Genomic DNA, 21898 nt, shown 5'->3' with positions numbered 1-21898 from the left:
CATCGTTGCCAAATAGCAGTATTTCTATCCCCTTGGCAATGACATTTTTTACTGCGACTATCAATAGTTTGTGAGCCTAGGTTGTGTGATCCTTTTCCTAATGGCCAATCATTTCGACCCAGTGAGTGTCCCTTTCTCCCTCCCCTTTTTTTGTGATGATAAATGCCAGGATAACAAACTTGCTTCTTTGGTTTCCCCCCCCCCCCCCCCGCGTGCATTAACGTAATCACTCAAATAAAGAATGGTTCCCCTTGATTGAGTCAAGTAATAGGAAAATTGAGTTCGCATCTCTGCAAGCAGACCTACGTGACTGCTTAGGCTAAGGAGTTTTGAGGAGCAATATGCTTTTTTTCCTTCTCGTTTTTTCATTACAGTATCCATCAGTTTCTACTTGGTATCTTGTACTACGTAAGAGGACGAAGCTGAAAGCATCTGACAATTGTTAACATGTAAAACGATGGCAAAAATCACTGATGCAAATCAGCAGACTTTTGTTGTGAGACCAAACCTTGAAGTAACAACAACAAAAAGACATTAAATATTTTAGCGATGGGTAACAGCAGACTGTTATAACCCTTACTGCCAAAGCTTTCAAAAATAAAGACGAGTCAGATTTTTCATCCACCCATCCCTCCATGTTTATGACCACCTTGTATGTGCAACGCAAACAGCAGTGAGAAGGGGAAAGGTTGCACAAGGGAGGGGTATTATCCTGAGGGAAAACCAAAGTACAATGGCCCGGGAGCCCAGGAGGGTGAGATTCTGCCTCTCCTTCTGAGGCCTGTGGGCTCCAGGAGCTTGCTTCATATTTCCCCAGCTGCTGTGCAATAAGGGGGTGGACTAGATGATCTCCAGGGGCCTTTTACCTCTATCATTTAATGATTCATCATCCACGATTCAACAGAAAACCAAGAGTAAAACCACAGCCCAACACTGACCTCTACCCCACGATCTAGTCCAACTCTGACCTCAAATTCAGCCCCAGGGACCACAAAGCTAAAGCTCAACGCTAATCCTGTTGTTTAGAAAGGGCTGGAGAGAAAGAACTAGAACAATGAGCTTGATGTGTGTAACCACTGTTCTGGGCACTGATTTTGACAACCCATGTCCTCCTCTACCTCACAGTTTCATCATAAGCATTGTTTTGTGTCATTTATTAGAGTAAGTTCTTTAAGCATAACAGTCTGTTTTAATTACATTTATTTTTCTTTATGGATATGCTTAATATTTATACTTTTTTAATCAATAGAAAAACATTTTGATTATATCTTTGGAAACATTTGTGGAGCTCAACAAACAGCTGAAATCCTGTGGCTTTCTAATAGACTCCTTTGAAAAAGTGCTTTACCTTGCAGAATTATAAGCCAGGAAGTACTATGGCATTAAATTATTGCAAAGCATTTTGATTCGTCCGGTAAAACACATGGCTGTGTACTTCATAGCTTCTTGTATTTAGCTGCATCCTTCTTCACTCTCATAGAGAAGTAATCTCTGCATTGCTCACGAACCCGAAGGATACTAAAGAAGCTGCCGTGTGCTGGTCAGTCAGGGGTGGCCCCCAATCTTAACCTGCCGGAATGGCATGGATCTCAGGCAATCACGCTTCTTCCTTCCCCTCCCTCTGCTTAGAAAGAAGCTCAGTCCCTCTTCTGGCCCTTTGCTAGAAAAGGGGTTAGGCATAGTAAAGGTGCGCACATTCTTTGTCATTGCACATCTGCACATTTTGAGCTGTGCTTCCTGCTGGAAGTGCTTAAAATCACACTCCCGGCAACACCTGGAGGCTGATGGTGGCACAGTGGTTAAGTGATACGGCTGCTAACAAAAAGGTTGGCAGTTCAAATCCACCTGCTCCTTGGAAACCCTATGGGGCAGTTCTGCTCTGTCCTTCAGCATTGCTATGGGTGGGAATCGACCTGATGGCAACAGGTTTGGTTTGGTTTTTTGGCAACACTTAACCCCAAGATTTTATGTTGTCATCAGATAGGATCGACCGTGGTCGAATGTGGGCCTAATCGATCCTGGTGGGTCTTGGACCTACTGGAAACTTCTCCCTCTCCGGTCCCTGACAAATAAATCTTACGTTCCCCTGCATCCCTTCAGGCAGGAGCCCAAGGCCTATGTAGACAAATGACTGTCGCGTACAATTCTGTCAAATGTGATTATCATGTGCTAAACACTGGACATGAAAGTAACAGGTTATCGTGGACTGGAGACTTGATCATCACAGTTAAGCCACCTTGTCCTGACAGAAGTCTAAACCCTTTCTCAGAAAGTGTGGAACACTGATCTTTCCTGCTCATTTGCAGAAATCCCACAGAACTTCACAACAAAAGCAATTAGGACTGTGCAAAACCTCAGAACTGTTTAACTTCGTTGCCACTCTGTTTTTATATCATCAAAGTTCCCATTGCCTGAATGTCTCACTGGTTCTTCTGTTGGATTTGGAATTGTGTTTAATTTGGTTCTGTACGGTCAGTAGGCCACTTGAGCACTATTAACAATCCTTTTTAAAAGATGCTAGTTGCTACATTTCCCCTTCCCCCCTTCTGCCTTCATTTGCTTCTGAATGGTTCTAAGTCTTGTTTCTTGTTGTTTATGGGCTGTATATTTGCTACTACCTGCCCCTCCCCGCCCATTTTCATTAAATTTTTCAAGGACTTAGGAGCTCTAAAATACTCAGTGCAATATTACTAATCTCTTAATAATAATAACTTGTTGAGAACAATGATTACATTTTTAATGTCCTCAAAATTCAGAATTTTGACCTGGATAATATTTTGAATTTAGGGCTCTGATTAGGCTATGATGTCTTAATGGGGTACGTGGTCAGGTCTCGTCATATTCCAAGTGAAGCAGAGAATAAAAACCGAATTCCCTCTATCCACTGGTTTTAACTGGTCCAAAAAATAAAAAGTTGGTCTGGAAGGTCCATTTTGCAAATAAATATAGGTAATTGTCTTCTTAAGCAACCATTAACGATGAAAGAAAACATTGGTATATGCATGCATTTCACTTCAAATTCAACCTTTAAAATCAGCCACTGAGGACTGATAGCCAATTTGAAGGGGTCCTTTGAGAGTTTGACTCTGCTGTCCTTTCAAGGGTACCAGGTAGATCCTTATAATAGCACCTGTTCTGTCCCTTCCTTGGGGGGAAGAAGGCAATCTGATTCTTTCCAATCCCATCATCCTCAGGGTGTCCCAAGTGGGTGAATAAACAATACCAAGGCATTCTGGGGGAAAATTTGGGGCGGAGGGGGCGGGGAAGTAAAATGGATTTTCTTTACCACGGAATGGAATTTCATGAGCAGGCTAGCCCCAGCCTACAGGAAGTTCATGAATATATTTGTGACAGTTGGCAGGCTGGAACGTAGTCAAAGGAGAGGTCCACGCTTTAGCAGTGGGGCCCTAACTGAAGGTGAGTCAGGTGCCAGGGCCTAGTAGAACTGACCGGCTAGGAAGGCTCAGAGGAGCCGCTGTCTCCAGAGAGTTGTCAAGGTGTCTCAGGATGACACGATGACAGTAGTCTCATGACATCCACACACCCACACTGCTGAAGATGTTGCAAATAAAAGGCGTCAGAGCCTAAAGGAACTTGTCAGCCATTTTATCAATCTACATAGGTGCGCCAGCCTTCGGAATTGTTAATATATAAATGGTAGCTTCTCAGTCTATACCAAAATAAAAATATATTCTAGAAGTGTTACAAATAAGAATTTAAAATAATCATAAAACAGTTCAGTATTTCATTACTCGGCTCAGAGTTCTGACGGTGAAGCAAAGTGCGGTCCCCTCCCTCTCTCACATTCTAACTGGAATATGGGCCTTATCAAAACACAGACACCACAAGTGCACTGAGATCTACATAAAGCCCATCTGCCACATTTTATGATAAGGCAGGAATGTGCTGTTCAATCTCTTGAACATGGCCTTCCTCGTCTGTCACTACTATATTTCTTCCCCTTGCTTGACTAGGGTGAAAAATGCTATGACCAAGGATGTTCCTTACAGGTTGACATTTCATTGGCTCCTGATCACATGTCTTGCTCACCCAAGGAAAATGCAAAAGCCGTGGCCAAAGGCCCAACAACGGCTCCCCTTGCTCACCTCTCTCTGCTCTCTGAAGGCAGAACTCATCAGCTGACTTGTCACTCCCTAGCACCCCTGCCACAGACACTGGTTTAAAAGATAGAAAACCAAACCCAGTGCCGTCAAGTCAGTTCGGTCTTGTATGTTTGTAAGGCTCATCAGGCAAGATGAGAGGAATATCCGCCTGTGGCAGGGAATCTGCTTCCAGTTTCTTGTTGAAGGAGGTTACTTCAGCTCGGTCCCCACCCTGCCCTGCACCAGCCTTGGCCAAAGGGTCTACCCAGAGGTGTTACGAGCTCTTAGAGAAATTTCTGCAACGACTGAGCTTCTGGACAGAGTTCAGCCAGGCTTGAAGCTAACAAGAGGGGCACAAGGCTAAAAAAAAAACAGGTCTTGTTTTCCCTTGTTTCTCAAACAAGATTGTTGTCTTAGAAGCTTTGAAAGAGTTGATACACCGATGGGTTTTGCCTTGAGAAGGGCTCTTGTGAAGCCCTTTTTGGGGAGCATCAAAACTGCCAGTAGGTCACATTAGTTCTCTCCAGCTGAAAAAGAAAGGATCATTGGAAGTTTTAAATAACTAAAAGGAAATCAGATGGGATTATTGTTTCTGCTTGTAAATCGACAGTTTGAGTGCCTGGGTTGGGTGGTGGATGAGGGGAGAGTGGTACCTCAAATCTGCTCTTGAGCAATGGAGAGAGAGGGAAAAAGGAAGGGACCCACTGGCTAAAATGAAATACATTTTCAAGAAGGGAAGCTCATCGACTGGTAGTGAGGGCCGCTGGCCTGGAGCTCTCCCCTCCCCTCCGGGGGCCCCCACTCATCCTATCCTGTCCTCCTGGTCCAAGCCGAGTGTTCAAGAGGAGTGAAGCTGAGCTAGCGGGGTTTCCTGTTAAAGCCCCACCAGTTGAAACACGTTAATTTGGGGGCGCAGTTCTGCTTATGTCTGAGGCCTTTTTCTATGATGACATCCCGTTCTTGGACTCTGGTGTTGGAAAGGAAGCAGATAACTTTGCTATTGCACACCTACATGAAAATTCAGCACATTTCATTGAGGTAACCTTCAGCCCAGTCTCCATCCTGCCCAGCTACTGGTTTTACAAGTCAGAGGTCAGTACAGTGGCAGTTGGAATCCCAAATTAATAAAAGTCAGAGTCTTCTTGGATTGTGCCAGTCTCAGAGTTTGCTCTTGAGTATAAATTCTGAGTTTCTATATAGGCATGTAGAGCCATCTTGAATAAGTACAGAGATTCCAGGGAAAGAGCACGGGTTAAGTTCACCCACTTGGGTATCTAAGGGCACGTTAGTCTGGATTTCCAAATCTGCTTCTATTCTGGACAGTACACCTCTACAAAGCTTGTTAGAAAACTGGTCTGAAAGAACACATGCTTTAAAGAGCGTCAGAAAGCATGAAGTAAAGAGGAGACTTTTCAATCTCAATAGCAACATTTTCCAAAACAGGCAAAGAATTTCTCTCTCTTTCAAAGGACAACCTGACAGCTGGCTCTCAACAGGAATAGATAATGGTAGCTGGGAGTAATGCGATTCACAAACAAGCCCCAAATCTCACTGGAGGCAAGCATTTCAACCTCTTCCCTTGTGTGACCCTTTACCATTTGCTCTTATGGACTTATCTAAATTTCATCTCTTAGTCCTTCCCTTGGTCACTTTTCTGGAAAATGGACTATAATTAATAAATGGTCAAAAGACTGCAAAAAGAATCAGAGGCCAAAATAATCCCAACTTGGATAGCCTACACCTGGAATAATGGCAAGTTGGCCCTATAGTAACTTCCAGATGAATCATGACATTTTCTCGACACCAGCAGGCGAACTGATGTCATTCTATTTGCCTCCCACTTCTTCCATCCAGAATCACTGATCTCCGCTGAGGCTGGTAAAAACAGCTGGTTGAAGTCTCTAGTCTCTGGCCATTCTTAGGGATGGTCATTTTATTCCTAAGTGTAACCCCTTCTGGTGTGACCCATGTGTTTTCTGCCAGCTCCCCGCAAAGAAGGCCAGGAGAAACTGTCTGGATGGGACTTCTGATAGGGGACAGCAAGACCCTGGAATCTGTCCCTGCAGATGAGGGGGGTGGGTGGTCCATAATAGGGAAGGGAGGACTGAATAAGATTAGGCTCTGAGGTCTTCCTGGCCTTGACCTGTGGAAAGGCTTAGAACCCCCAGATGGTCGCTCTATTTTTGAAGAGAGAAGGTTGTCCCCAGATGGCTCTGTCTCTGATGTTCGCTTTCTGCATTGCACTACTGCATCCTGGGTGGAGAGGAGGTTAGACAAGCCTGGTTCTGGAGAAAGGTTTGGTCCCTCACACATGCAGGATGCCACAGCATTCATTGGTGAAGAGTCAATGACTCCTGTATCTTGCTTTGGTTTCTCTCCCTCTGGGCTTTCCAAGGAGTGGGGAGAATCATTTCTGGCAGATTTCTGACAGGTGGGCTCCTCTTGGCTCTTCTGCAGAGGCTGAGCCCCACCCTCACCAGAGCTCTGAGAGGGCAGGGGCTGTGGGATCTGTGTGTACTGAACCTTGGGTGGGATGACCGGGACTGCCCTGGCCTGGCACATTTTGACCATGAAGGAGGTTCTCACAGCTGACACACTCACCGGAGCTGAGTTGCGGCGGCCTGTTAGGGCATGAGCAACAATGTCCAGGTCCTGGGGGTCTTGGGAGTAGACCCTCCAGGGGTCTGCTTTACAGTGGAATGAGGTCATCCACGTGACCGTTGAGTCTCCCGGCTCAGAGAGCTGCACTCCAGGTGAACCAAATGAGGCCAAATTCTCAAACCGGACGAGGTCAGCGAAGGGAGTAGCAGAGTCCAAGTTGAGAGAAGAAGGCCTATTTTTCCCTTTTGGGGGCCCGCACTCGGTGCTCTTCAGTTGTAACTTCGGGGGATGCTCTCCAGGCGAGGTGCTGTCCTGCACACTAGGTGAACTCTCCTTGCTGCTCTCTGGTCCAGAAACACTGCCTCGCTCAGTCGTCTGTAGGTTGTCATGCCCCAAGTGTGCCACCAGCTCCTTTCCCTCTGCTGGACTGACAGGGCCAGTTTCTGCTGGTTTGGGCTGCACATCGCCTGGTCCCGCCTCTGCCTCCTTCAGGCCAGAGAACTCTCTGAAGGACCTGGGGGCTTTCTCCTCCCATCCAGTCATGTCTCTCCTGGGGGCCAGTGGCTGCAGGAGGTCAGGATTCCTCTCTGTTTCAAGATTGGCACAGCTGCTGGAAGAGGGACCCAGGAGAGTCCACTGGCCAGTTTCCGTGGTTTTGCCATCTAGAGAATGGCTCTGCCGAAGGCTGGGCCTGTGGGACAGCCTCTTCTCCAATCTGTGGCCCTGGAGGCCCTGCACCTGGGCCTCTTGCACATCCTTCAGGGTGGGGGAGTGTAGGGGACTTGTCACCCACTGGGGCTCCTCCCAGGGCTCTACCATCTCCAGGCCATGCTGGGCACCGTCTGTCACAGCGTCATCTTCATCACAGTCTGAGGGCTCCTGTACGGAATGGGCTACATCCCCCTCTCCCTGTGGGGCCATCTCTACCTCCCTCGTCGTGCTTGGCAAACCAGGGTCTTTTACCTGGAAAGCAGCATTCTTTGGATTTTCCTTTTCACTCTGTCCTGGGGTGGCCTCATCCCCCTGACAAAAACTGGCAGGGCTGCCTTTGGTCTTCAGCTGGTCTAAATAGGGACTTGTCCTGGTATTTCCGGCTGGGTCTTCTCTCACAGGGCCGCCCTCGGACTGCGGGACTCCAGGCACCTCCTCTAGAGGAGTTGGAGGAGGAGGAGCCGGCGGGAGGGGAGGCGATAGCTTTCCCGAGCCTCCCACCTCTACTCCTGCCGGTGGAGAAGCCATCTCAAACGGAACTATTTCCAGGGGAGCCAGGCTGGTGGGGTCTGCGCGCGCGGCCCTCTCGGGCTCGGCCCTATGGAGGCTGCTGGTGGGCCCTGGCTTCTCTCTCCTGGCTGCAGGCGAAGCCGCCTGTGTGCCCTGATGGGTCGGGTCCCGGGCGCGCTCCTCCAGAGGGGCTGGGGCCTGGGCAGGCTCCGCGGAAGCCAGAGGGCCTGGACCCGACTCCGGGGCTGGCTGAGTCGGGCTGAGTTGGGGAGGTGGCAGCGAGGACAGCTCCTCCTCAGACTCGATGATTTTTAGCTCTTGCTGAATCTCCGGCCAGATCAGGGCCAGGTCGTCTTCACCCTGAAAAACATCAAGAAACGGAGTATTTCAGACCAAGGGCTCTCATCGCTGACACCCCGTTTCCCGGTGGGAGTGAAGGGACTGCAGTAGTGCCAGGCTTGCTCCCTCAGCAAGTGAGGGATACACCCTTAGCAGTAACTGCACATATTGACCGAGTGCTCACTTTACCCAAAGAAGATCAGTTGCCTCGGGGTTGATTCTGACTCATGATGACCCCATGCGTGTCAGAGTAGAACTGTGCTTCGCAGGGTTTTCAACGGCTACTTTCTCAGAAGTGGATCACCAGGCCTTCCTCCCAAGGCACCACTGGGTGGGTTCGAACCTCCAATCTTTTGGTTAGCAGCCTAGCATTAAACCATCTGTACCACCCAGGGACTCTGAGTGCTCACTATGTGCCATAAAACACTTTCAGGGTATTTTCTTGTTTAGTTTTCACAACAAACCAGGAAATAAATACCACTGGAATTAACTCCCCTTTTACAGATGAGGAGACCTGAATTAAAACGCATTAAGCAATTTATAGAAGTCACATAGAAGCAGACTGGGGTTGAAGCCCACAGCTCTGCCTACACCAGAGCATAAACACTTAATCGTTACTGCATAAAACAAAGAAAAACTCTGGTCTCCTTTGGCCCCAGGTTTACCTGAAACCACACAAGAATGAAATTCTCCTAGTGGAATAAAAATATTAACTCTTGCCCTAAAATTTGCTTTCCGAATAAATAGAGTCCCCCCCCTCCCCGTATTACCAAAGAAATACATATTCCATGTGGGAAAAAAAAATTAAATACATACAAAAGAAAAGGAGAATACAAAAACAGCAAAACCTTATATTCCTAGTACCCACAGATAACCGCTGTTAACATGACAGGGTTTGCTTTTCTGGGGCTGTTGAACGGCCTCTTCCTCCTCCATCTTGTTTGTTATCTTTGTGTCCCCACCTCTAGTCAGGAATCCAGCTTCTCCTTCTCCTGGACTCCTCCCTTTTCCTACACAAAGCCCAAAGCTACAGACAGGAGATGATGGAGGGAGGCTTGGTCTGCGCCAGGGACACAAATTCCAGCTTCTGTTATTTCTTGTCTCCAGGGCTAATCCTCCAAGGAGAAGCAGTTCAGGGAAGCATTTCCAACCTGTAGGGGTGCAGGCCGGCCTGAGAAGTCTGCCCTGTGCTGACTTTTCACCACCTCTCACCTGGCACTGATGGCACACTGCTTCATATTAGTTATTTTGTGCTTGTCTTATCTTTCCCAATGGACGGTGAGCTCCCTGAGGTCAGGAATTGTGTTTTATTCAGTTTTGATTCTTCAGGGTCTGGTGGTGCCTGGTATACTGTGAGTAGTTGCTCAGCAAAGGGTCTGTTGTATTGAAATAGATTGTTTTCTTTTGAATTATTTCATTTGTACAAATATCCAAGAGTAGGATTGTTTGGTCCAAAGGCAGGGCTATTTTTGAGATCTGATTCTACCTTATTATATTTATTTGTATACATTTCTACTTTGCCCACTAGCCTGTGTCCCCCTCCAGGACAGGGATAGTCTTTCACACATCTGTTTACTGGCCTCAGCACCTACATTTATTACCCCTTACTAAGACGTGAATACTAAGAAATCAACACATTTACAGAACCAAATGAACATCGAGCTGCCCCTGCACTCCATTCTCTGCTCTCTTAAGTGCCAGTTTTTATTCAGGCCAGAACCCTGTGGGGTGTCCCTGACTCTCCCTTCCTCCTCACTCCTTATTCAATCCTTCACCAAATCCTATGATTCTACCTTCTAAACAGCCCTTAAGCCCTTCCATTTCTATCCCCACTGCTCTCACGCTGGTCTACACCGCTGTTTTTTTGTTTGTTTTTTACCACATACTAGCCCCATTGGCATCCCTGCCTCCTCTTACCCTCCTTGTCCAAGCCATTCTCCTCCCAGGACTGAGTGACCCTTTAAAGACAAAATTCTGAACATATTAGATGTTTTCCCTGCTGTCCTTAGGTTAAACCTCAAATTCCTTCCACACGGCCCTGCCAAACGTGGCTCCTGCTTCCCTCGGAGCCTCACTTTTTCCAGCCCAGCTGTCCTGGCCTAGTTCCTGGTCCTTGAATGGTTCATGCTTCTTCCCATCTCAGATCCATGGCACATCTTATTCCTCTGCCTGAAAGGCTCGCCCTGCCAACCCCACTCCCTACCCTTTTCTCCTAGCTAACTTCTCAACCTAAACGTCTACTCTTCAGAGAAGCCGTCCTTGACCCTCGTGACACCCCTCCTCCCTCTGACTAGGTTAGGTTCTCCTCCTCTACGCTTTCACAGCCCTCTATACTTCCATAAACAAACAAATAAACCAGTTCCCGTAGAGTCGATTCTGACTCGTGGTGACCCAATGTGTGTCAGAATAGAACTGGGCTCCACAGGGTTTTCAAGGCCGTGACCTCTCAGAAGCAGACCACCAGGCCTTTCTTCCCAGGTGCCTCTGAGTGTGTTCAAACCTCCAACCTTTTGGTTAGCAGTTGAGTTCTTAAGCATTTGTGCCATCCAGGGACTCTTCTATACTTCCGTATCACCTGAGAAATTAACTTCTTTAATGGCCCTTTCCCCTACTAGACCGTCAGCTCCAAGAAGGCAGGGACTGTGACAGCCTTGTTCAGTGCAGTGATCCCAGCGATCAGCATAGTGCCTGGCGCAAAGTAGGTGTTTAATACATGTTTTTAAATGAATGAATGAATTGCATGTCTTAATGTGTTCCCATGAATCCACCCTTTATCTGCTTCTCAAAGAAATGCCATTCATCTGTTGGGCTTTCCCAGAATTCAATGCCCATAAAAATGCCTGTATCTGTGATGGTTACAGTTGTGTGTCAACATGGCTGAGGCATGATTCTCAGTGGTTCGGCCGTTATGATGTACTTTGGCAGTTATGTGATGATGTAATCAACTCCATGATGAAATCTGCTATGAGCAGCCAATCAATTGAAAGGGCGTTTCCTTGGGGGTATGGCCTGCCTCCAGTATATAAATGGATGTTCCAGCAAGGCTCTTGGTCTGGATCCTGCATCCAGCTCATCATCATCTGACCTTTGGTTCTTGGGACTTGAGCCAGCAGCTTTCCTGCTGTTCTTGGGATTCATCAGCCTACACAGCCTGTGAGCTAATAGCTTGCCGTCTGACCTGCTGATCTTGGGTTCATCAGCCCCTGTAGCTATGTGAGTCAGGAGTAACCTCCAGCCTGATGCCTGATCCACCAACTTGGGACTTGCCAGCCTCTACAACCATGTGAACCATTTCCTTGAGATGAATTTCTCTCTCTCTCTCTCTCTATACACCATATGTATACGTGCTTCACTGGTTTTGCTTCTCTAGAGAACCTAGCCTAAGATAGTATCTCCTTCCCCTTCAACAAATGCAAACATGTCACACTGGGATCCTCACTCAGCCCTCCTGAGGCCACCGTGGCACCCCAGCACTGCCTTAACTCCCAGTACATGGTTCTTTTGTGTGTATCCTGGAAACCAAGCTCTAGGAAGCAACTTATAGGGCAAAGAGATTTCTTTTCCCCTTTGGCATCTTCTTCCAGTTCACAAAGCTGCCTCCCAAGTACAGAATTCTTCTCTGAGCATCCCTGGAGAAACTTCTCATATCTTCACCTTATCCAAGGACATCCCAGAAAACCTTCTTAGACAATTCCACCTCCAAAAAGCGGACAAGGTTTAGTCAGCTCTGGCATCAGATTTTAACTTCTCCAGAAGCCATGAGAGAAGGGCATGAATGGATCCTGGGAATCCCTCTGAAGGTTTTATAAACAAGTACAGATAACTGTCCATCCAGAATGTCTGGAAAAAGAGGGCTGGACCTGGTGAATAGTCGTCATGTTTGCAACCAGATATGACAAGGAGGTTTTGTGTTGCTCCTGGGATTGGATGTCATTACATTCCAAGGACATGTTACTGGTTTATGGTGACTTCAGGTCAGAAATATTTAGAGTTGAGTCTGTCCTAGGGAAACTGAGCTGAATATTTCCCTCCCATTACTGCAAGACTTCTGAAAAGTCCATTGTAAAAATCTTAGACCAGGTTAGGTTGTCTCCTGAAGTCCCTTTGGCAGAAACTGTTTCGTAAAAAAAAAGCTAAGCTATACCAAGAGCCCTTGGGAAAAACAGGAATACACCTGGCAGGACCAGGCAGTGAGTCCACCTTACCATCTCATGGAGAAACACGGCCTCGGCTCTGACCCTGGGGCTCTCCTGCAGAGCACTGGGCTCCACCTGGCCAGCCTCTCCACTGTCCTCCGCCACCTTCTCTGGATCCAGCGTCTTCTCTAATTCACTTGAATGTTGAGAGCCCAGGGAGATTTCCAAGGGTTTCTGCTCCTGCAGTTGGATGTCTGGCTGCAGGGGAAGATCTTTGCTGCGTTCCACTGTTCCTGTTGCTTCAGGTACTGGCTTGGCATCCTCTGGAGCTGCCTTTTTAGGTGCAGAAGCTGCAATGAGGATGTGAGTTATCAGTTGAAGGAGAGACCATCCCCCACAGTGCTGTATTCTTTACATGGCTTCCTCCCTCACCTTGTTGTATTGCGAAATTGTTTCCATTGCTGGGCTCCCCACCCCCTCAGCTTTGCATTTGAATCCTGCTTTTGCTTCAGGTTGTATGCGAACCCTATTACACCTGCAGAGTATGATCAAGAATGTTGCCGATGTGACTTGTATGAACTCTCTACTCTACTCGTAAATCCCTTTAATAACAACTTGCCTGCCCGCCCTGGCAAGCAGTCGTGGCAGCAGCAAGCACCGACTGACTCCATTTCCTTGCACAACAAAATAAAGGTGCCTTTTTTGTTCTCTCACCTTGGTCTCTCATTTATTGGCCAATACAAGTCATGCCGAGTAAGAACTTGGGGTTTCCACCCCGTAACATTTCTTGTGAGCCAGCCAGGAGCCATCTGCTTGGTTCCTGAGGTGGATCGGAAAACAAATGTCTGGCGATGTCTGGCACCACCAGGAGATTTTCTCCTGCAGACCTTGGAGCAACTCTGAAAACCGATCCTCCCCATCCCTCCTTCCCCCCGCCAACCCCCAGACCCAAACAATGGCTCTGTGAGAGACATGGAAAGCACCTGGGCTACGTGGTAGTACCTAGGTAAGGCCTTAAAAGAGTCCCAAGAAGTGGGAGAAATTGACTGTTGAAGGCATTAGGAATCTGAGGTTATTTGGGAAGTAACAGCGTAATTCCTAGGTCAGGCCTTAGAAGAGTGCCAAGAAGTGGGAGGAATTCACTTCTGAGGGCAGAAAAGGCTCAGGTACCTGTTAAGCTGGTGCACCAGATTAGGTTGTATGAATGTGTGTGTGCATCTGGGGAATGGAGAACATTCAAGAGATACTGAAACGCAGCCCGCTAAGATGCATTCTTAAGAACTGGGAACACAGAAAGACATGGCTGTGGCAGCAGGCTTGTCTACTTCCCACTTTTGTCGTTTTGAATATTTGCCGAATAAAACCTTTCTTTTTGCTTTACTAAACTCTGTGGTGTTTTCAACCTCCAAGAGTTAGTTGCTACAGGGATTCTAAAACCATGAATCCAGTCAACCTCGAGGAGACCTGGACTGGGGGGAGCAGAAGCTAGCAAAAAGAGGTCCTATCTTCTGGACCCATGTGTTCCCACTCTGTGTCCCTTCAACACTGATGGGTGAGTGCTCTCAGAAAACAAGCCTTTGCTTATTCTTTCTGTTCTTCTTCTCATGTTTTCTTAAGTTTTGTTTGGCATATTTTTTGAAAAACCATTTGTTTGATTAAGGAGAATCTTTCTTAGATTTTTGCTTGATCATTTGTTTTAAGAGTGATATCTAGTAACCCTTGGTGAACTGCAGTTTAGGTCTGGATTTGGGCGTTTGAAACATTAAAGAGGCAATCCTATTTTCAGAGAACTCTGAGCTACTCTAAGCTACCAAAATTTGGGCCTGGGTCAAACAGTAAAAGCCATTAGGGTGGTCATCAGTGCTCATCATGGATAAGGTGGTCACGAGACAGGCTAGAGCACTAGGCTGCTTGCCACCCACATGAAAACGCTCGTACAACGGAGGTACCCACTGGTCTAAGCAAAACACTGTCCAAACCCTGCAATGTTCCTCGATAGGTTTCATCTTGTGGCTCAGAGAAAACCTGGAAAACAGTGTTCTGTTTTGCCAAATTCACAGGGAGAAGTGGTAGTTCTGCACCTGTTTTATGACATAGTTTCTTAATAAAGAATCACAATGTTAAAACTAAAATCATCAGCAAATATTTCACAATTGGAGGTACTAGGATTTAAGGTCTAAAATAAGAGACTAGGTCTCTAGCCATCAGAATGAATTAAGTTCAGAAACAAAAAAGGAAACCCAAAACTTGAACCTTAGAGCTTAACAACTTTGATAAATGAGCTTGGGTTTTCCCCCCTACTACCGAGACGATGGTTTGAGGTTCATGTTTAAAAACACTATAAACTGAGTATACGAGAAGTAATTTGAAATTTCAGGGACTACTTTGGGAAAATGAGTGTTCATTTGTGTTGTCTCTTCCTCTTTGGGGAACTTTGCTTGATGCTCAGGTTTTGTCAAAAGGTCTAATATTCCTCCATCTGAGGCTCTGACAAGTTAATAAGTTTTATCTAGAACTTGTTTTTTTCCACTCAATTGAGTCAATCTTACCAAAAATTGTTATATACATATCCTTGTTTTGTGTGGTATTGGTCAGTGAGTTTATGTGGTCTTTCTGTCTCCTTTTGTCCTGAGAGCTTGCTTCTGCTCTGGAGCATCGTGTCTAAGTTTCTGTCTTGTATCAGGTTGGAGGCTACGGCTGAGAATTGCTGTTTTTTTTTTTTTTTTTTAAGGCTGTCTTAGAACCTCAGTTCTTTCCTCATCCAGGAAAAACTGTGTCTTGCGTCTGTCTTATGATTTAGATTTTTAGTAGCTATGTTGAAAAACTTTATGTTTAAGTCAATCATAAAAACAAAGCCTTTCTAAGTAACTTAGGCTAGACATTATATAAAATGTGTTTTATTTAAAGAAAAAGGATAATTTTGTCTTAAAGTAAAACTAACAGTTTCAGAGTAGGAATAAGGGGAAAATTTTTTCTTCTTTTTTTGCTAAAGGGCTTGGTATTTACTAGGTGGGTAAAAGGTTGTGATAAAGAGAAAGCAAAACTGCCTTCCAAAAGAATAATAAAGAGTAAAAAATTAGTTATCTTTTGCCTTTCAAAATGCCTAGATCAATTTAAACATGTAGATGAATCAAGATGACCCCTCCCACGCCCCCAGTCTCTCTAGCCCAGCAAGAACTGATGATTCATTTACAAAACTGCAAAAGAGCTTTGGTATTTACTAGATAGATAGCCTTTCAAAATGCCTCCATCAATTTAAATGTATGTAAATCAGAATGGCCTAATCTTGTCTTCTACTATGAGTCAAAAAATAGACAGGGTGGGACAACATCAGGTTCCCCAGCCCCCATCTCCAAGGTCAAACAGAAATCACAATGAGACACACCTGAAATGGCCTGGGAGAATGTTGCCCACCCTAGCCAGAGACTTCAGGTTATATCCATATCAATGAACTGGTCAGCTGAGCAGAGACTTTGTGATTTCTAAAGCCAGCTGATAAAATCTTTAAGGGCTAAAATTAGCCTGGGAAAATATGAGAAATAGTAAAAGTTGCATGAAAACTTAGAACGTTTAAATAGACTTTCTTTCAACAACAGTTTTATGTTTCATGGTATACAGGCTTAAAATAATTTCTAAGTCCTTTTAGGTAACTTATTGATGTTAAATTCAGTTCTTATATAAAAAAATAAAAAATATATATTTTTAATACTTTTGCTTTTTTATGCCACAAGAGAAAAGATATAGATATATACAGATATATACAGGTGTGTGTATAGATAGATATACACGCACACACACATATTTGGGTCTGCTAATGAGGGTGTTCATTTTTGCCACTTAAAGGGATGCAACATAAGAGGTATGCAACAAAAACATTTAAGATGTTTATTAAAATGAAATTTATTTGATATGGTCAAAAGTTTTATCTGTCTGATTAAAGTTTAATGGCTTAATTTATGAGATTTTTAGGAGCTTTAATGTTAAAATACAAAACAAAGAATTGGGTTTCTTGCTGTTAAAATAACAAAATTTTCTTTGGTTTCTGAGTTGAAGGGTTAATTTATTCTTTCTGTAATCTGCCTCGAAGGCAGAGGTTTGGCTTCTCATTAGAGTAAAATTCCTGAGCCCAGACTAAGCTGCATGGCTTTTAGAAAAAACCACGGTTTTTAACTTTAAGATCTTTGGTTAAATAATTTAAGTATTGTTTCATGGTGACCTATAATAATCTCCTGACAACTCTGAAACTTCATGGAAAGCCACAAAAAATTTTTTATAAAGGTGCTAAAAAGTTTTATTTAATAAATTATACAAAAAGGGTTGTCAAAATCAAGAAAAATGCCTGATTCTCTTTGGGTTAAGATTTATATGTTAGTATTTCCTTTTCTGTTTTTGCCTAATATTAGGCAGCAAACACATACTATTTATGTCATAATTTTATTATTATTTCTTAATTGCTAACTTGGTCACAACTTTATCAAAGTCAACCCTTTTGAGACAGATAGGGTTAACTATGCCTGAACAAAACAGCTGTTAAAAGATTATCATCTAGAAGTTGGGTAACCGGAACAACACCCTATCGTGAGACAGATAGGGTTAACTGTGCTGGTGGAACAAAAGAGCTTTTAAAAAAGGTTACCATTTAGAAATTGGGTAAGCACAAACCCACCCTGTCGACATGAGATAGGATTGGGGCAGCCCATGAATTACTATCTCCTTCTTAGTGCAGGCAGAGGAGCAGAGTGTGACTGCTGTTTGATAACACTGCGAAGAATGGGAATTCCAGAACACTTAATTGTGCTCATGAGGAACCTTTACATAGATCAAGAGGCAGTTGTTCAGACAGAACAAGGGGATACTGATTGGTTTAAAGTCAGGAAAGGTGTGCATCAGGGTTGTATTCTTTCACCATGCCTATTTAATCTGTATGCTGAATAATACGAGAAGCTGGACTATATGAAGATGAAAGGGGCATCAGCATTGGAGGAAGACTCATTAACAACCTGCATTATGCAGATGATACAACCTTGCTTGCTGAAAGTGAAGAGGACTTGAAGTACTTACTAATGAAGATTAAAGACCACAGCCTTCAGTATGGATTACACCTCAACATAAAGAAAACAAAAATCCTCACAACTGGACCAATGAGCAACATCATGATAAATGGAGAAAAGATTGAAGTTGTGAAAGATTTCATTTTACTTGGATCCACAATCAACAGCCATGGAAGCAGCAGTCAAGAAATCAACAGACGCATTGCATTGGGCAAATCTGCAAAGGACCTTTTCAATGTGTTGAAGACCAAAGATGTCACCCTGAAGACTTAGGTGCGCCTGACCCAAGCCATGGTATTTTCAATTGCATCATATGCATGTGAAAGCTGGACAAAGAATAAGGAAGACTGAAGAAGAGTTGACGCCTTTGAATTGTGGTGTTGGCGAAGAATATTGAATATACCGTGGACTGCCAAAAGAACGAACAAATCTGTCTTGGAAGAAGTGTGGCCAGAATGCTCCTTAGAGGCAAGGATGGCAAGACTGTATCTTACATACTTTGGACGTGTTGTCAGGAGGGATGAGTCCCTGGAGAAGGACATCATGCTTGGCAGAGTACAGGGTCAGCGGAAAAGAGGAAGACCCTCAACAAGGTGGATTGACACAGTGGGTGCAACAATGAGCTCCAGCATAACAACGATTGTAAGGATGGTGCAGGACTGGGCGGTGTTTCGTTCTGTTGTGCACAGGGTCGCTATGAGTCGGAACTGACTTGACGGCACCTAACAACAACAACAAGCCCTCCGAAGATGGCGACGTAGTGCTGAAGATCAAGTGAGCTTGCGCTGTATCTCATAATAAGTGATGCCAAGGGCTGCTGAGAGGTCTCCATCTTGAATATCAGTGGGTTCCATCTTAGATTCCAGATGCCCGTGCAACCTAATTAACACACACCACCATTCTGACAAGTACCCGCCCCTTGAAAGAAGCCCGCTAAACATTCATTACTCTATTGTCTCCACCGGACCCATATAAGCCCTAGATTTGCTTCCCTTTTGGAGTCAGTCTTTTGGAGAGGCTTAGATCCCCCCTGACTCCTTTTGCTTGACTCAAGCAAAATAAAGCTTCCTGAAGATAAAGTTTGTCTTTTGTGTGTATTCTTACTCGGAAAAAGACAGGGGCCCTTTGTGTCAGATTAGCAATTGGTAACAATGGGTTTAGATATTGTAACTCTTGAATTAGAAGTTCCTCTCTCATAAAAACAGCTTTGTGACACTACTGCCTCTTAGAGAGCAGGATCCATGGCTGTTTACAGGTAAACCAAAGAGGGACAGCTTGCCCTCGAGAAGAACACTTAGAATGTTTTAAACAGATTAAACTGAAGACCTCCAGCAGGTCCATCCTATATCATCTTGTTAATCATGTATTCTCTGACGAAAATCTGATTGTCACATGAATTTTTCTATACCTTCTGTTTCCTCTAGACAAACTTTGTGTGAGGTGGATCCAACTATACTGGTTTGACATGATTCCTTTCCAACTGACAGTGAGTTTACGTGGACAATCTCTTGTTTAGATTCCTGGTGAATGCATAGGTAATGCACTTTGTGAATTTTAAGATTACCTTTAGGTATACATAGTAATGATACTAGTAAATATTGAAAAGGTAATGTGAAATTGTTACACACTATAAAATGAGAGTCAAAAAGAAACCCATTGTTCCAACACTCAGGGTATGGTTGGTAGCTTTAATTCCTAGTTATGGGATAGTTGAATTGGACAAATGTTTTAAGAAATTTATCAATCATTATGGGACAAATAACAGACAAAGTTGCTATTGTGATAAAGACACAACAGTAATTTCTGACCTCATTAGCCAAGGTTACATGAGATAACAAAATAGCCTTAAGATTTTTTTATCAGCTCAAGAAAGAGTAGTCTGTGCTGTAGCAAATACATCTTGTTCCATTTGGATAAATAACACAGGAGAAGCAGAAGAGGATATACACAGAATTAGACAGCAAGCTACTTGGTCACACACTGTCACACCCTTACAAACACCAGAGTTATTTGGTTGGGTACCATCAGCAATAAGTACATGGGCTAGATCACTACTGCAAAGGATAGTAATATTCTTGGTTTGCATTCCGATAGTATTAGGTACAATAAAATTTTATCTTCTATTGTCTTACACACCAAAGGACAAAAGAAGGCCTTGGGCTAAAATTTGGATGTACATTGAGTCTGCTCGCTCTGCCAATACAATTGAAAATAACACTCTTACTTAATATCCTGGTGAAGAACCAAATGGTATCTGGTGGAACACTAGTACCATGAGTTTAAAGAGCCTGCACTGGCTGCCATTTAGGAGCTCAAAGTCCAGGCATTGATGTGTTACCTCCAATCTCTGATCGACAAGAAGGAATGATTAAAAAATAATATTGAAAGCATTATTCCCTGTCCTTGTGCATAGAGAATGTGACTCAGCTGGAGCCAGACTCACAAAGACTCGTGATGACACATCATCTGGGCCCTGAGGTATGAAGACAATAGCTAAGACAATCTGAAGAAAAAAAAGAGAATCTTTTAGGGAGACATTCACACAACAGAGCATAAAAGCCACTCCTTTTCTTTTAATATTTAGGAAATAGTTATAAACCAACAAGAGATCAGTAGCCACAAGGAAAGGCCTAGGTCCAATATTTACGCCTCCCCAGAAGTATGCCAAACAATTTCGACTCAATGGACACTGGTCTTGAATGACCAGTGCCCAAAAAGAAATGGAAGGAGTGAGACAGAGTTCCCCCGCCCCCCACCCTGTGCTGTAGTCTTTACCTGGCTTCCTCCCCTACAGTTCTGTATTGCAAAGCTGTTTCCTTTGCTGGGCTCCCCACCCTCTCAGCTTTGCATCTGAATCTGACTTTTGCTTGGAGGTTATATGTAAACCCCGTTGCACCCACGTAGTATGATTAAGAATGTTGCTGATGTGACTTGCATGAACTCTCTACTTGTAAACCCCTTTAACAGTAACCTGCCTGCCCACCCTTGGCGAGCAGTCTTGGCAGCCGTAAGCACCGACTTACTCCATTTCCTTGTACGATGAAATAAAGGCGCCTTTTTTGTTCTCTCATCTCAGTCTCTCATTTACTGGCCAATATGAGTCATGCCTAGTAAGAACCTGGCGTTTCCGTCTAGTAACATTACTGTCATGGACCAGACCTGCTTTGCAAGGATGAAGGGAATTTCCTTTCCTCTTAGCAATGCCTTGTCCTCAGATTCCAGAGTCACAGGCTGTCAGAGCTGGGAGGGATCTTAAAGATCTAGTCCAGTGGTGCTCAACCAGGAGTCCCCAAACATCCCCTCTGGGATATCTGGCAATATCTGAAGACATTTTTGGTTGTCACAACTGGGGGGGGAGGGGGGAGAAGGGTAGTGTTACAGGCATCTAGTAGGTAGAGGCCAGGTATGCTGCTATACATCCTACAATGCACAGGACAGCCTCCCACAACAAAGAATCATCTGGCCCCAAATGTCAACAGTTCCGAGGCTGAGAAGCCCGGCTCTGGTCCAAACTGGCACTTCACAGATGAGGAAAGAAACTGAGGTCATGAGAAGTCAAGGGTGGTGCTCAAGGTCACTCAGATCTGCTATTCACACCAAGCTGCAAAGATGTATGATTACGATTGACAGCTTCCTGTCTAACCCCTCCCAGGGGTCATCTGCACTTCAATTTGGATGTATTTAAGTAATTAAGCTCTGATTTAAACATCTACCAAGATCAGGAAGAGGCAGGAGACCTCAAGTTTGGCCCATTGCCTTGCATAAAGATAGAATCTACTCTGTTCCCCAAGTCTGAGCTGAGCACATGGCTGTCCAGCTAGCAACAACATTTCTCAGCCTCCCTTGAAGGTAGATGTGACCACATGAATGGGTTTGACAGATGGGTTGGAAGTGAAAGTGATGTGTGCAACTTCTGCGCTACATCCTTAAGTGGACGCTGCTAGGCTTCCTCTTCTTATCCCCTTTCCACAGGCAGCAATGTGGATGCAGTAGTGGTGAGCCAACAAAGACCATGCAGATAGCCGGAGGGACCTGGGACCCTGGATGATCTCCTGTTATATAAGATAGAAATAAACTTTTATCTTATTTGAGCCACTGTGTTTTTGGCTGTCTTTGTTAATTTTAGTAGCTTAGCCTGTACTTCGACTAATAGATCCATGGGTTTATGAAATAGACTTGCTCCTGATAAAACAAGATAAAAATTTGGTTGGGGCAAAACCAAGTTTATAGGTAGAACCATATTTCAGATGCACTAAAATGTATCTATTTAGAATAATTCTATTGTAAATTTTTGAGTAAAAGAGTGAGGCAACTCCTAATATTTCCTTAGGGTAATTCTGGATTTTCATTTATCAGGTTTCCTTAAAGCTATCTGGTTAACTTTGACCTTCCCCTAAGACAAAAAACCAAAAAACCAAACCCAGTGCTGTTGAGTCGATTCCTACTC

At 44.5% G+C, this 21898-nt stretch overlaps 1 protein-coding gene across 1 annotated transcript in view; it reads right to left on the bottom strand.

Moving 5' to 3' along the window:
• Positions 1–1152: 1152 nt before the first annotated feature.
• ARHGAP31 (Rho GTPase activating protein 31) overlaps positions 1153–21898 on the bottom strand; it is a 148127-nt gene continuing 127381 nt past the window's right edge. The window contains exons 11-12 of the mRNA XM_049877054.1: positions 12470–12750; positions 1153–8285 (exon numbers count right to left, since the gene is read on the bottom strand). Coding sequence (XP_049733011.1) covers positions 5925–8285; positions 12470–12750 — 2642 coding nt within the window. The 3' untranslated portion in view covers positions 1153–5924. The remainder of the gene's footprint in view (positions 8286–12469; positions 12751–21898) is intronic.

Source organism: Elephas maximus, chromosome 1, assembly GCF_024166365.1.
Source record: "Elephas maximus indicus isolate mEleMax1 chromosome 1, mEleMax1 primary haplotype, whole genome shotgun sequence".
Lineage (NCBI taxonomy): Eukaryota > Metazoa > Chordata > Mammalia > Proboscidea > Elephantidae > Elephas > Elephas maximus.
The sequence above is the reverse complement of the archived record's forward strand: the minus strand, read 5'-3'. Positions and strand labels throughout refer to the sequence as shown.